Source organism: Sciurus vulgaris (genome assembly GCF_902686455.1).
Source record: "Sciurus vulgaris genome assembly, chromosome: 2".
Classification (NCBI taxonomy): domain Eukaryota; kingdom Metazoa; phylum Chordata; class Mammalia; order Rodentia; family Sciuridae; genus Sciurus; species Sciurus vulgaris.
Genome location: NC_136462.1, coordinates 28,563,876 through 28,577,185, shown reverse-complemented (window position 1 = coordinate 28,577,185; position 13,310 = coordinate 28,563,876). Strand labels below are relative to the sequence as shown.

At 42.3% G+C, this 13,310-nt stretch overlaps 1 protein-coding gene across 19 annotated transcripts in view; it reads left to right on the top strand.

The window, feature by feature from the left end:
• TTLL5 (tubulin tyrosine ligase like 5) overlaps positions 1-13,310 on the top strand; it is a 270,061-nt gene that overhangs the window by 30,784 nt on the left and 225,967 nt on the right. For 18 of the 19 annotated variants that reach the window (XR_013762165.1, XM_079129213.1, XM_079129214.1 and 15 more), the window contains one exon: positions 6,531-6,613. Coding sequence is in view for 18 of the 19 variants with exons in the window: in XM_079129213.1 (XP_078985339.1) it covers positions 6,531-6,613 (83 nt within the window). In the remaining variant the exon portion in view is untranslated. Of the gene's footprint in view, positions 1-6,530; positions 6,614-13,310 lie in introns of those variants that run through there. The other variant, XM_079129219.1, reaches the window with a different exon arrangement.

Sequence of the window (13,310 nt, the reverse complement as noted above, 5' to 3'; positions counted from 1 at the left end):
TCTGACCTAGATCCAGGTCTAAAATTGGCTTCTTATTTCTTGTACCTCATTGTAAACTTACCTACCCAGGCCCAGGCTGAGGAGCTGGGCTATTTCAGGCCCTCCTTGGGGACAGAGCCTGACTACTAAGGGTAGGCTTCAAGCACAGAAGATGCAGAAGATGGGGAGGGTCTGAGGTGGGTCTGTGGAGACTCTAAATAGTCAACATGATAGTAGCTGACACTTGAGGAACATTAGCTCTCTGTTAGGCACTCTTTTAAGTGGAACCTCTACTCTGAGGGAGTTTTATAGAGGACACTGAGGTACGTATTGGTTAAGGAATTTCCCCTGGCTCCTTCAGCTTGCACATGGTGGAATGCCATGCTGTCCCTGTGCCGTACTGCTAGACACCCTGGGCAGCATACCAGCACTGATCACACCTCACTTGATTAGTGAGAAAGGGTTCTTCTTTGAGGAGTGTCAGGGGAGACACACCAACAGGACAAACAGAAAGTTTCTTCTCAGTAAGTCCAAAAGAGAAACTTCCTATTTTACGAATGGAGGAAGTGGCATGGAGAGCAAGACTCTAGGGAGTCTTCCTGACTGGGTTCTTTTGACCTGTTGAGCTTGCCAATCTGATTGGGTCATCTGATGGGTGTTCATCCTTTGGAAGAAGAGAACAATGGTTCATCAGGAACTCTGATTCCACTTGTGACTCCAGTGGGGACCATTGGCTGGCAGTTCATTCTTGGCCCATGGAAGGCTCTGAAATGGGTCATATAGAGCACCAATTAAGTAAGTTAACTTTCCAGCTATAGTGCACTCAGAGCTGAGCATTTGTAATTAGTAATTTTTTTATTGGATACAGTGGTGCATGCTTGAATTCAAGCTTCTCAGGAGGTTGAAGTAGGAGGATTGCTTTTGCTTGATTACCTGATAGGTGCTTAGTAAATTCGTAATATTATTTCCCATTTCATGTTATGTTTAATTATATTGTTATATAATTAAAGTAAAAAAAATAAGCCAGCATTACAGTATAAATAGGCTTCAGCTAACATGTCAGCAATATAAAACAGCTCCAGATATGAACTCCTGTTGTTGAATTTCTAAGGAGAGATTCAAGTCCAGAATATTCTCTGTGAAAGCCTAAAGGAGTCTTAGATGAAGTCCCCCTCGCCTTCCCCTGGTCTTTGTGGAGGTGGGATGAAGGGATCATTCCTTCAGATGACTGGATGGGGTTGGAGTTCCTCCAGCAGCTCAGGCCTGACCAGGGTCTCAATGGAGAGGCTTCTTTAACCTGTTATTCAAACTTACATGTGTTCTACTTTTTAACAAAAACGAGTTCAGAAGGTCAATAGAACACATAGCATTATTACAGCCCTGACCTGAAGCCAGCAATTGCAGGCAAATGATTGAGATTCCTCGATTCCCAGTATATATCAGTCACCGCTGTTGCCACCCAAAGACTATGGCGGTGACTCACTGTGCCCGTGGAAGACGGGGACAAGAAAGACGTGTGAGGAAAGAAGAATCTGGTTGGTTTCAGTCTTCCCAGCATGCCAGCCACTCTGTCACTTGTCCACGATCTGTGCCCTTTACACTTAAATCCATTTGAGAAAAATCCAACAGCATCAGAATGTGTGACTAACTTTACATATTAGAGGGGAAAACCTCCTCCTCTTTCACAGAGACATTTTTTGTAAAGTCTGTTTTGAATTCCCCTCTTTTCCTTTGGTGTCCATTTAGTATGTTCAACTTGGAAATTCCATTTTTTCCATGACTCTTGTGTTCCTGAGTCTCTACTGCTTCATTGAGTGTGGGCAGTAGAAGATTTTTTGAGAAGGGATGTAAACAGACGAGACTTTAGAAAAACAACTGTGTGAAACAAATTAGAGAAAGCAGAAGAAAAGTGGTGTTTGCTTTGAGAGCCGTGCAGTGATGTGGTGTTGTGGATGAGCAGTGTGTTGGACTCCTGTGTCGCGGGCTGGCGGGCCTAAGCAGAAAGTGCTGGGCAGACAGGGCTGATTATTGTGAGGGCGAGGCAGGGCCGAGGATGCCTCTGGAGGTTGACTCTGGGGAAGCTCGGTGATTGCCAGTTTGCCCTGACTGGCCTCAAACTTTTGGCCTCAGGCAATCCTCCTATTGCCACAGTCTCCAGAGTAGCTGAGACTACAGGCTCGTGCCACTGTGTCCTGCTAGGATCATTAAGTCTTTGTGTGTGTGTGTGTGTGTGCTGTTGGCTTAATAATCCTCAGAGGATTATTAAGTCTTTAACAAGGGGACATAGTCAGGCTCATAAAGGGGGAGGAGTTACAGGGCAAGAGTCGTGTTAAATGTGGACAGGGTATGGATTTGAAGTGCCTCTAAGGCAGACATGTTTTGCATTCAGCCATTAAATCAACTTTGAGTTTGGTCAGAGACATGGATTCTGAAGATTGCAGTTGGAAGGAATTACTAAAGGGATAGAAAAGAAAGAGAAGAAGCCCCACAGAGAACCAGGGAGGAGGGAAAGATGGAAGAAGAGCAAGGGATAGAGGTCTGGAGTGGGCAGGAGAGGGTTATGTGGGGAGCTCAAATAGAAGAGTGAGCGGTAGAGCAGAAGGTGGGCATGGCTTTCCTAAAAGGAGGGAAGGAAGAAGGCCAAGTGCTGACACAGATAAAATTTTAAGGAAGAAGAACGCAGGTAAGTAGGTTTATGTCCTCCTCTTGGTGAGGAGGACAGTGAGGTGGGATATCAAGAGTGAAGGGCCTGTGGCTGAGTTTGGATGTCTGAAAGGGGCAAAAAGGGATTGGAATAGCCCCTGAAGAACCTTTGTATGAGAACCGATGCCGGTTGGCTGTGAGGGTTGCCCAGGGACACTGGGGATATCACCAGGGGCATCTCATGAATTTAAGGTTTTTGTACTAAAAAGAGAAAACCTTAAACCTGTCTTTGCAGAGATCTAGTTCAGAGACCAGCCATTGTGTCCAGAGGTGTGGAAGCCTGCATACTCCCTGACCTGTTCCCAGTAACTGGAACATCGGGACGGGAGTACACAGCAGGCCTTTAGGCTCCTGCAGCCCCTAGCCGGTTATAGGTGGTGTTTAGAAGAGTTGAAGGTCTATAACCCTGAAGGACCTGACCAACCCAGCCACTTTCCCCAAAGGACAGCATTTAAGCAGAAAGATGCAGGAAGCAACAAAGATGGGTGGCACCAGTAAAGAAGTAAAACTTTCCCAAAATTATGCTCTGTGGCCATCTCTTGTTAGAACAGAGGCTGAGAAATGATTTTAAGATCTGTGCAAAATTTTGATATCAGCCAGTTCATTACAGATGCTTGGATTTCAAAGCAATGAGTGAATTTATGAAATCATAACTTTAGAGTTATAAGAGATCTTGGAAAATCAGATGAAACCCCTTCTATTAAAGACTAGAGTAGGTAGTTTAAACAAATTACCTGTGTTGTCATATACTTGAAAAACTAGTGGTAGAATGATCTTTCTCCTCCTTCCTCATTTCTCTCTCTGTTACATGGAACATGCTACCCCTGCAGGAACGGAAGGCACTTGAAAGGGCTGTAGAACTTGTCTAAGGCGTCTTCATCCAGGCAGACTGCCCAGTCCTCTGCCCTGCCTTTGCCTCCAATGTTTCTTGCTTCCTGCTCACATTTTTAGCACTTGTGAAATAAATTGATCCTTGTTCTGAAATACCACAAACCAAGGTGAAAAGCCTTGCATAGAAGAAAGTCTTTGATATTTAGAATTTCCACAACATGATAATAATGAAGCTAGCTCGCAAAGAAGATTGATTATGCAACATGTTAGATAGAAAAATTGCATGTAGCTAGACTTTACCCTTCCTGGAAATGAATTCTCTCTCTGGTTGTCACTGTGGAGGGTGCTGTCTCCATTTTTATAGCACCTGACATTTCTTCACTTTGAGTAGCTTTAATTACTTATTTCATGGCTGTCTTTCCTGCTAATCTATCTTTGTGAGAACAAGACTACTGTATGCCTTTTGCCTAGCAAACTAATTGATACAGATTAGATACTTAGAGCTCTTGAATTAATGAATGAAGCTTAGAAAATTTTTAAATTTTTGCTTTAATATCAAAAGCTTATCCTGTTCAAACAATCCATTGTCTCAAAAATCTGGGGGAAATAGCACAATAAAAAAATATACTCAGTGACCTCATTTTATGGAGATTTGACTTTATCTTCTCTAACTATAAACCTGTCTTCTATAGCAGGACTTCAAAATTATATGAATTATATTTTTAAAAGATAATATAGTTTCATGGTATAAAATATATAAAACGACAATCAATGAAAAGCCTCCTTAGTCACCCAGTTCTCCTCCCTAATTCTAATCCTGTCTTTCTAGAGATATTTTTGGCATTTACTAGCAAGTAGCTTGCGTGTGAACAGAGGGAAGCATATAATTCACATTGTCTTGCACTTTCCTTTTTTCACTAGCAGAATATCTTTGCGATCATTCTATTAATAAATACTGTTCTCATTTTGCATGCTTAATGTTCTGTTGTGTAGACAGGTTTCTGCAAACTATAGCTTGTGTCAGATCAGTTCTGTGCCTGTTTTGGGGCATCCCATGAGCTGAGTGATTTTTACACTTTTTTTTTTTTTTTAAACGTGGTCCATCCACACAGTGGACCCTTTTCTAAAAAAAGTTTTTTTTTTTTTTTAACTCTGTTTTGTTTACTTATTTATTTATTTTTATGTAGTATTGAGGATTAAACCCAGTGTCTCACATGTGCTAGGCAAGCACTCTACCACTGAGCTACAACCCAGCCCCGATTTTTACAATGTTAAGTGGTTGGGAAAAAAATTCAGAAGAAAAATAAAATTTTTGATGTGGAAATTGTATGAAATTCAGTTTGCCTGAAATAAAGTTTTATGGGCACATAGCCATGTCCCATGGTTTACGCATTTGGCTGTTTTTGGCCTTCAGTGGCGAAGTGTGCATGATCCATAGGACCCAAGATGTTTACCACCTGGCTCTTATAAAAACACTTTGCCTACCTCTCATAGATGTGATGTAGTGTATTTAATTAATCTTTTGCTATTATAATGCAGCATTCTGTAATCTTCCCCATACAGCCTGCCACATGTGTGTGACTAGTAGAGGATTCAGTTCTGAGAGCAGAGTGAGTCTTAGATTCTGTGTGGCACATTTTTTCTGATTCTGTTAAATGGCATTAAGGAGGGAAGGCGGGGGAAAGTGGTTAAAGTGGACAGAGATCTTTTTCTTCTCTCCTGGTGAAATGGTTTGTGTCACTAACAAAGTCAAGTTCCTGTTGAGAAACCCAAAGAGACTATTTGGTAGGGAGAGGAAGGAACAGGAGGCAAGTAGTTGCTGGCAAGTGAGCTGAAGAGAAGAGCTGTACTGGGTTGCTGGTCCTGTGGCATGCCTGCCATAGGCCTCGTTCAGGACAGCAGAATGTGGGTGTGCTTATTTGGGGGCGGAGAGGGGTGAATAAGCACACAGTGAGAAGTACTTACCTTTAAATAACCCAAACCAGAGAAACATAAACTTTAGGGAACTTTATTGGGAATATGCTGTTGTGTTTTAGATAAAATAGTAGCATCTTGATCCTAAGCAGTCTAGGTACTTTGAAAAAAGGAAGTTTTGCGTGATCTCCTCAGAAGCAGTTGCATTTGCTTGATTTATTTCTTCACATATCCTTTCCCTGTCTCTTCTTTCACAGAAGAAAAATATCAAGAAACAATAAACATGTTAATGTTCATCTTTCACTGCCCACACCTGACCCCCAGTGGAGAGTGAGGGCTAGTCCACCCTCTCTCCAATCAGGGATATGAGAACTCATCGGCACCCAGCCCTTAGGCACCCAGCCCTTAGTCCTCGTCTCCCCTGTCCTTTGATAGTCCCTAAGTGGAAGACAGAGCCATCTGCCCCCTGGCCCTGTGCAAGCCTTTGAGATTCCTAGTATCTGCTGTCTGCTTTCTCTTCTCATGACCAGAGGTGTTCAGAGTGTGCACCTGAACCTGGGGAAGGACCATAGCAATGTACTGTGCACTCACTCGTGAATTACTCTTATTTCCTCATCCCTTGCATTTTGTGTGATTTAAGGGGATTATTTTTCTTGGAAGCTCTGAGACATTATTTGAGGAAAGTAACTTTACCAGGAGATCTGACTTTTGACTTACATTGTCACTGTTGGCTGAAGGTGAGGTGAGAATTTCAGATTCCTGAAGGTGGTTTGTGACAGTAATAGACTTGCACATACAGATGTGGCCTCGTTTTTATCTTCTTATTTAAGAAAGAGGGGAAATGGTAGAAGAAATAATTATGCGAGTAATTTTGCTATCCTCTATGCTCCCCCTCTTCTCCTTTCCCTCCTGCTATTTTGTTTTTTAAGGCTAGTCCAAAATTACAGATAATTTTAGCTGCTACTTTCCAGCTAGAAATTTGGAAGATTCTTTGGGTATCTGAATAGATAACCATTGTGGAAATTTAAGATAATAAACTCATGTTCCTTCTTTCTCTTTGTTTCTCTCTCCCCCTTTTTTTTTATCTCCCAATATTTGAGCAGATTCATATTCAAAGGACCGGGGACCTTGGATAGTAAAACCAGTGGCCTCTTCTAGGGGGCGGGGCGTCTACCTGATCAACAATGTAAGTATGCAGAAGTCAGCAGACCCAGTACTCACTCAGGGGGTTCCTTCTCTTTATAGGTAGGGGTTCCCTCCTGAAATCTGCATTTGGAAGTGAGTGAGGCTGGGTGTGAACTAGCTGTTGTTCACCCTGCTGGTAGAAACCTCCCCCTGTGCCAGAATTCTACTCCAGGGCCAAAAGTGGCTTCATCAAATACAGGGAAAGGCAGTTTGTTTTTTCTTTTAATTGATTTTTGGGCAGCAGAGTAGGAGTAGAGTTCCCTTTTTTGCCTTCAGTACCATATTGTCATGATGTTTCCTCCGCACCAGGCACGAGTGGTAGCATAACCTTCAGTGGAGCAGCGTGTGGGTTCCTGCTCTCAGTTACCCAGCCACTGAACCCTGCCTTGGTGTGGCATCCTCACTGCTGCTGCTCCTTCTTCCTTCCCTCCTGTTTTTCTTCTGTATCCTCTTTTATTTTGTGATACTGGGGATTGAACCTAGAGACTTGTGCATATTAGGCTTCTCTTCATTGTTCATAAGTCATCAGCATCTTCAGTATCTTGCTTGATTCTTTGCACAATTCTTATTAAATATTGTTTTAAAATTTAATACACATATAGAGTAAATAAAATCCCAACTCCAGTCTCACTCTTTAGACTTAATGTAGTGATTTGCGTTTCTTCTTTTCTCAGCTTTACATAGCATTTGATTATTTCTGGATTGCCATCTGTTGCACCTGCATCACCCACTACCCACCCTTCTGTGTTCTGTCTCTTAAGTTTGATTAGTTTTTATTTTTATATTTATAGGGTTGTGACATATATTCTCTTCAATAACTATGATTCAGTTTTTCTCCTTTATAAGTAGAAATTTTACGTTCAATAGAAACAGATTTTACAACATTGGGATTCTGAAACTTAACCTGTATTTAAGTCCATATATTTTAAAAATTTTTTTCATTTTTCTCCTGGACATTTGGTGGACACTTTCATTCTGAAAATAGTGTTTTTCTTTTAATTTTGGGAAAAATTATACTTTTATTGTCTGCCTCCACTTTAACAACTCCTTTTCAAGGCATTTTCAGTCTTCATGTTGTAACAGGGGTTCACTTGATGCTTTGACTATATCCCTTGTTGCTTTGAAACCTACATGATTTTTTCTTTTTCCTAACCTTTTCCTTGATCTTCTTGTCCCTAACCTTCTCCTCCCCGATCTTCTTTTCCCGAAACTTCTCTCCGATCTTTTCCTTCCTCATCTCTCCTCCCTAATCTTATTCTCTCCAAACTACCTCTATAAATGCTCCCTGTTCCTGCTGATGGGCAGAATCATAGCCTTTGGAATAAAAGTTCCCTGTGTTTCTCCTTTGCTAGCAAAGCAATAAACCTTCATTTTCCTTTTTCCAAAAACTGTGTCCTCGTTATTGGAGTGGCGTCAGGGATAAGGACCAAGCTTTCAGTAACATTGTGTCAGATTTTTTTCCTCATTTTTAGTATTTTGTCTTTTCTCCATCTCTATCTTCTGGGTTACTGGTTTTAGCACTATTCATTGTTACTTATTTATCCATTGTATTTTTATATTTGCTATCTTGTTTCCAGAAACACTTATTTTTTAATTTTTTCTTTGTAAATAATAGCCTGCTGTTGCTGAGTGGATGCAGTGTACCCATCTGTCTTTCTGAGGGTCGAAATTTCTTTACAGTTCTCTTCTGTTGTTGAATGTTCTTAGGATTGTCTTTCTTCTTGCTGTTGAATTTTTCTAATTTTGATGATCCCTAGGTGTCCGGCCATATTTATGAAGAAAGACTTGACTAATTGAAATCGATGGCTCTCTGGGTTTCCTTAGGTTCTGCAGGACGCTTTCCCTAGTAGCTCCTCCCTGGTGAGACTTGCTTGCGATTTTGGAGGGCAAAGCACTGGGCCTGTCAGGCTGGGCCTCGGGCCTGTGGCTGAGGGTGTGGGTGGAAGGTGTGTCTCTTCCCTGCACCAAAACAGGGTGGCCCTTGTTGTGGCTCTGGTAGAGATTTTGGTGATTTCCCTGTTTGGCAAAGCTGCCTTTCTTTGTTTTCCTTTTTGCCTCTGTTGGGGAGAGTGGCCTCCAGGTCTCTTGTCCTTCGTGAGCTCCCCGCACCCACAGAAGATGTTCTCCTGAAAGCAGCATCTGTAGATTTGACCCTTCCGACCAAAGCCGCTGTGAAGGTCTGCTGGCCTCACTGCTCCCAGTGGTGTTTGTGCATTAATTATGTGATTCTTGTTCCTTGGCCACCCCGTTCTCCATGTTTATTGGCTGCCAGCTTGGAACTTTGCAGGGGCCGCCTTGGGGCGCTCGTTCCCCTCTGGTATTTTGGGCTCAGGCTTCTTCCACTGTTTTTTTCAACCTGATCCATCTGCTTTCTATCTTTCAGGATTTCCTTAAACTTTTGGTCTGTTCTGGCTCCTTTAGCTTTTTTCTAGCCTTGCTATCAATTCATTCTGTTAAAAATATCCTTTCTGTCCTAGTGGAAGGGAGGATTGGTGGGGTAGATACATCATGTGTGTGGCCAGTACTCCATCTTAAATTCCCCAGTTATCTTTTCACAGTGAGCTATTTCCTATGTGTGCAGAAACAAACTTTCAGAGGGGTCTTTCACTCTGGAAAATCCTCAAATTCAGTCTGAACTCAAAACTATACAGTAAACAATGGTGGCGAGACCTTTCATGCTGTATAAATACATGATCTGGTTTTGACAGCACCCACCACAGTGCCAGGCCCCGGCTGTGAGCCCTGTTACCTGACCTGGGTCACTCTGGAGGCCTTTTACCCTGGCTCTCATGTGACACAAAACCTGGCCATATGTCTTGGCTTTCTGTTCTCTTGTCTTTCTGACCTTGGCGCAAAGGCTCCTTTCCTTCAGCTCTGCGCCAAGAGCTCCAGTGTTGTTTGAATCTCAGACGGCGCTAGTTTGGGTTTGGGTTTTAGCTGCCAAATGGAATTGCTATTGAAAGTCAACTATGGTACAAGTTTGCTTTTTATTTTCTTAGACATGAGTCAAAAAGAATAGGATCTATTCCCAGCTCATCTGGGACTTTTTTCTTTTGGAATGCTCTTCTGCCCTAGTGATTTGTTCTTTTAAAGCTAACATCATAAAGAATAGAACAGTTAAACTTGCCTTGGTGGAACTGAGAGCCCCATGCCCTAACTCTTCACTGATGCTGAGGCTCATAAAGGGAATGACATGTCTTTAGAGAATGTGGGCTTGGCAGGCTGTGTGAGAGTGTATTTCTCCCTCCCACCCCTCACTGGGCTGAATCCCTTGAGACCCCCTGCACAGATCAAAGTACTTGGCAGGACCTTTGTCTTGCCCCTCCCCCTCTGTGAAGCTTTGGAATGAATCTGATTCTTTTAGGTATTTAGTGGAGGTGCCAGACAGAAGCCTGGGGGGGTGCCAGCAGGCCGGAGGGGAGCTGGCAGGAGTACACCTAATGGGAACAGATTCCCCTTTCACCCCCAAATGGAACTTGATCACCTTCTATCCAGACCTACCAGCCATGTAGTTAATGCGCCTCTCTTTCCTTACACAGAAGGCCTACCCATCCCCTCTTTTCCATACCTGGATCCTTTCCCATGGAATATGTGACCCATTAGCCAACTGGATGAAGTAACTCTTTCCAAGACTGCTGCCTGCTTTCCTTTCAGATTGAGGGGAGGGAGTATGCTCAGACGGAGGGTCTGTGTGCAGAACTCGTGAGTGGGCGAGGGACTGTGGTGGGGCACAGATTTAGGCCTGAGGGTCAGAGGAAAACATCTTGCCCTGCCTCCCCCCGGGGGGAGAGAGACTCTTATTTCAGCTTCCCAGTACTAGTCAGAACCTTTTGGAAAATATCTGCAAATAGCAACTTTGAACGTAATTAGAACAGGAAAAAGGACAGGAAAAGCATGACTTTTATGTAATACTGAGGAGACAAGTGTGGACTCGTGTGGATAGAAGCGTCTTGGCTGGTTGGCTTGCATGGCCTCTCAAGGATATGCCCTTTAACTCCCCAAGTGCAGAATAAGGAGCAAAACCGTCTGTTCCAGCTCCCTCAGTAACCATGACTAAATGCCATGTTTTCCCAATTTAGTATATTCGGCTCGAGGAGGGGAAAGACCTGGTGTTTTCTGATGAAGGTTTGAATTTGATTATGCCTGTCCACTTCCTCCATCCTTGTCTGGTGCATTACCCATGGTAGATGAGTATTAATGTGATCCCTGAGACTCTGAAGGGTCAGGAGAGGTTGAGGTCACTGTTTTCACTCTGATATGTGTGAATATAAACCTGAACTCCCTTGTTTCTATTACTTTGTACTTTTTTTTTTTTAATCTTATTGTCTTTTTCTCATTTCTCAACAAGTATTTCAAGAGTGCCTGCTGCCTGCCAGGTGCTGTCGCTCCGTAAAACATTTTGAGAAATCTTAGTTCTTGTTTATCTTCGTTATAGATCAGTGTCCTGCTTTCTGTAGAATGGCATGTGACATGCTGATGAGTGTTGTAGACTGTGGAACTTGGTGGATAGAACCACACAGATTTCATTGAGTTTGCAACAATGACAATGACAACTGCTGTTTCTTGAGCATTTAACATGTGCCTGCCATTGTGCCTTCCAAATATAATCTCATCTTGTCTTCATCAGAGCCCTGTGGGGTGGTTATTATTATTATCTTGCTAAGTGGTAGAGTCAAGTTTTGTAACTCAGATCCAGTCAGTTCCAGAGTATACACTCACTCTTAATCACTGTCCTCTTCTGTTCTGCAGTAACTTAAGAGATGCCGAGAACTTTCATCTTAAGGTCCAGTGAGAAAAATGACTGTTTCCAACTTCCCCAATAATTCAGATTCCTGCTTTAGCCTATTTTGGAAGGAAATTTTAGCTGGAAATTGAAATAATTTGAAATGAGTTAATTGGGGATTGATGCAAAGGAAATAGGTTTGAGGGCATCAGAATGCTTTCACCAATGTTACTCTTCAGTGTGTACCACCAAATAAAGAAACCAGTCCCAGCTATCCTTTTATTCGAGAATTCACAATTTAATTCCTCATGCAGATAGAAATGTGAGATAAAGACAGTAGAACAAATATTTAAGTCACCTAGATAATTGAAGTGTTTATGCTAAGCTCGACTTAGTGGATGAACATGTACAATGAGGCCAGGAGGAAAGTGGAATGGAGGCCCTACCAGCGTGTTCTCTGGTACAGAGCACATGTGGGTGAGGCATATATCTGTTAGAGCCTGTAGGTGTTTCTCAGGGAAGGCGGCTGAGATTGATCCACTTTAGGTTTGGAGCACAGCCTGCAGATTACTGCTTTGAACAATGATTGCATCAATTCTTATTCAGTAAGCTGACTCAGAATGGAGATAGCACTTGTGAGAAACTGATCAAGAAATGTAAGGAAATCAGGAAGTGGTTGGGTGGTTGAGTCCACTGGGAATGAATCAATGCTGATGTCATTGTGTTCATAGGACACACAGAGATGGGCTGTGAAGGCTGCCTTCTGACTTTGAGATAGCAGTAGTGGGAAATGAGGGGAGGCCCGTTATTCTAACTCCAGGGTTGCTCACTGGTTGTGAATAAAGTGGGTTATAAAATTATCCTTCTTTTTGAATAATAATAGTATTTGGGATTGGAAATGCCTTGTTACATAGACAAATTTTTGAATTTGGGGATAATTATTTGGGTCAGAATATTGAGTAGTGCTTAAAAGTGTGCCTCTGAAGCAGACTGTCTGGGTTCCAATGCTGCTGTATTGCTTATTAGCTGTATGGCTGGGGCCAGGTTCCTAGCTTCTCTGATCCTTTGCTTATCTGTGAAATATGGGGTTGGGGGAAGATCGAACACAATAATATGTGTGATACACTTAGAACAGCTTGGCACATAGTAAATGCTCAGTACAGTTACTGAATTTTCATTGTTTCTGCAAAGGTTATTAGTTATTTCTGAGCTGCTCCTATAGCTATTTTTATCGCAATTGTTATCATTGCCACTTCCCTTTTGGAACTCTTTTGTCCTGCATGGATTGACTTGCAGCTAACTCTGTCTTAATCTGATTACACTTGAAGTCATTCAATTTCTCATATTTTAATCTTACTCTTTCCTTAACCTAGAATCCAGTGTTCTTACTTCCCACCATGTTAAACCTCAGTGCCCCTTGCTAGGAGTTCAAACCCCTTTGCCTTTGCCACTGGCGTTCCTCCCTCCTCATTCTCTAATCATCCCTTCCGTTATTTCTCAGTTTAGTCTTCTAAGCTCCAGGTCCATGAATCTGCCTGCCCTCCTGTCTGCTGGACCTTTCGTGTGCCATCTTCCCATGATGGCTTCCTTTCCTCCCCCTTGGCGCCCATTAGCTTTCAGCACTTACTTCTGCACCTTCTTCTAGGGCAAGCCTTCCCTGAGTGGTCCTGCTGGATTGGTCCACTTTGATATCTTATGTTTACAAAATTATTGCTTTTTGTTCTTTTATTGTTTTTTTATTGCTTTGTGTGTGTATATATATATATATCACTGTCTCTGTACAATAAAATTGTAATATAGTATTCAAACTCTTTGAGGGTAGAAATAAGAAGTCCTAAGTTCTGTGAGGGCAAGATTGATCTATTTTCTTCATCACTGTAACCTCAGTGCCTTATACAGCACTCACTATTTATTATATAAACAACTTTTTTAAATTAATCTTTGAAAGCTCTAATTTAGTGTTTACATCTAGTTG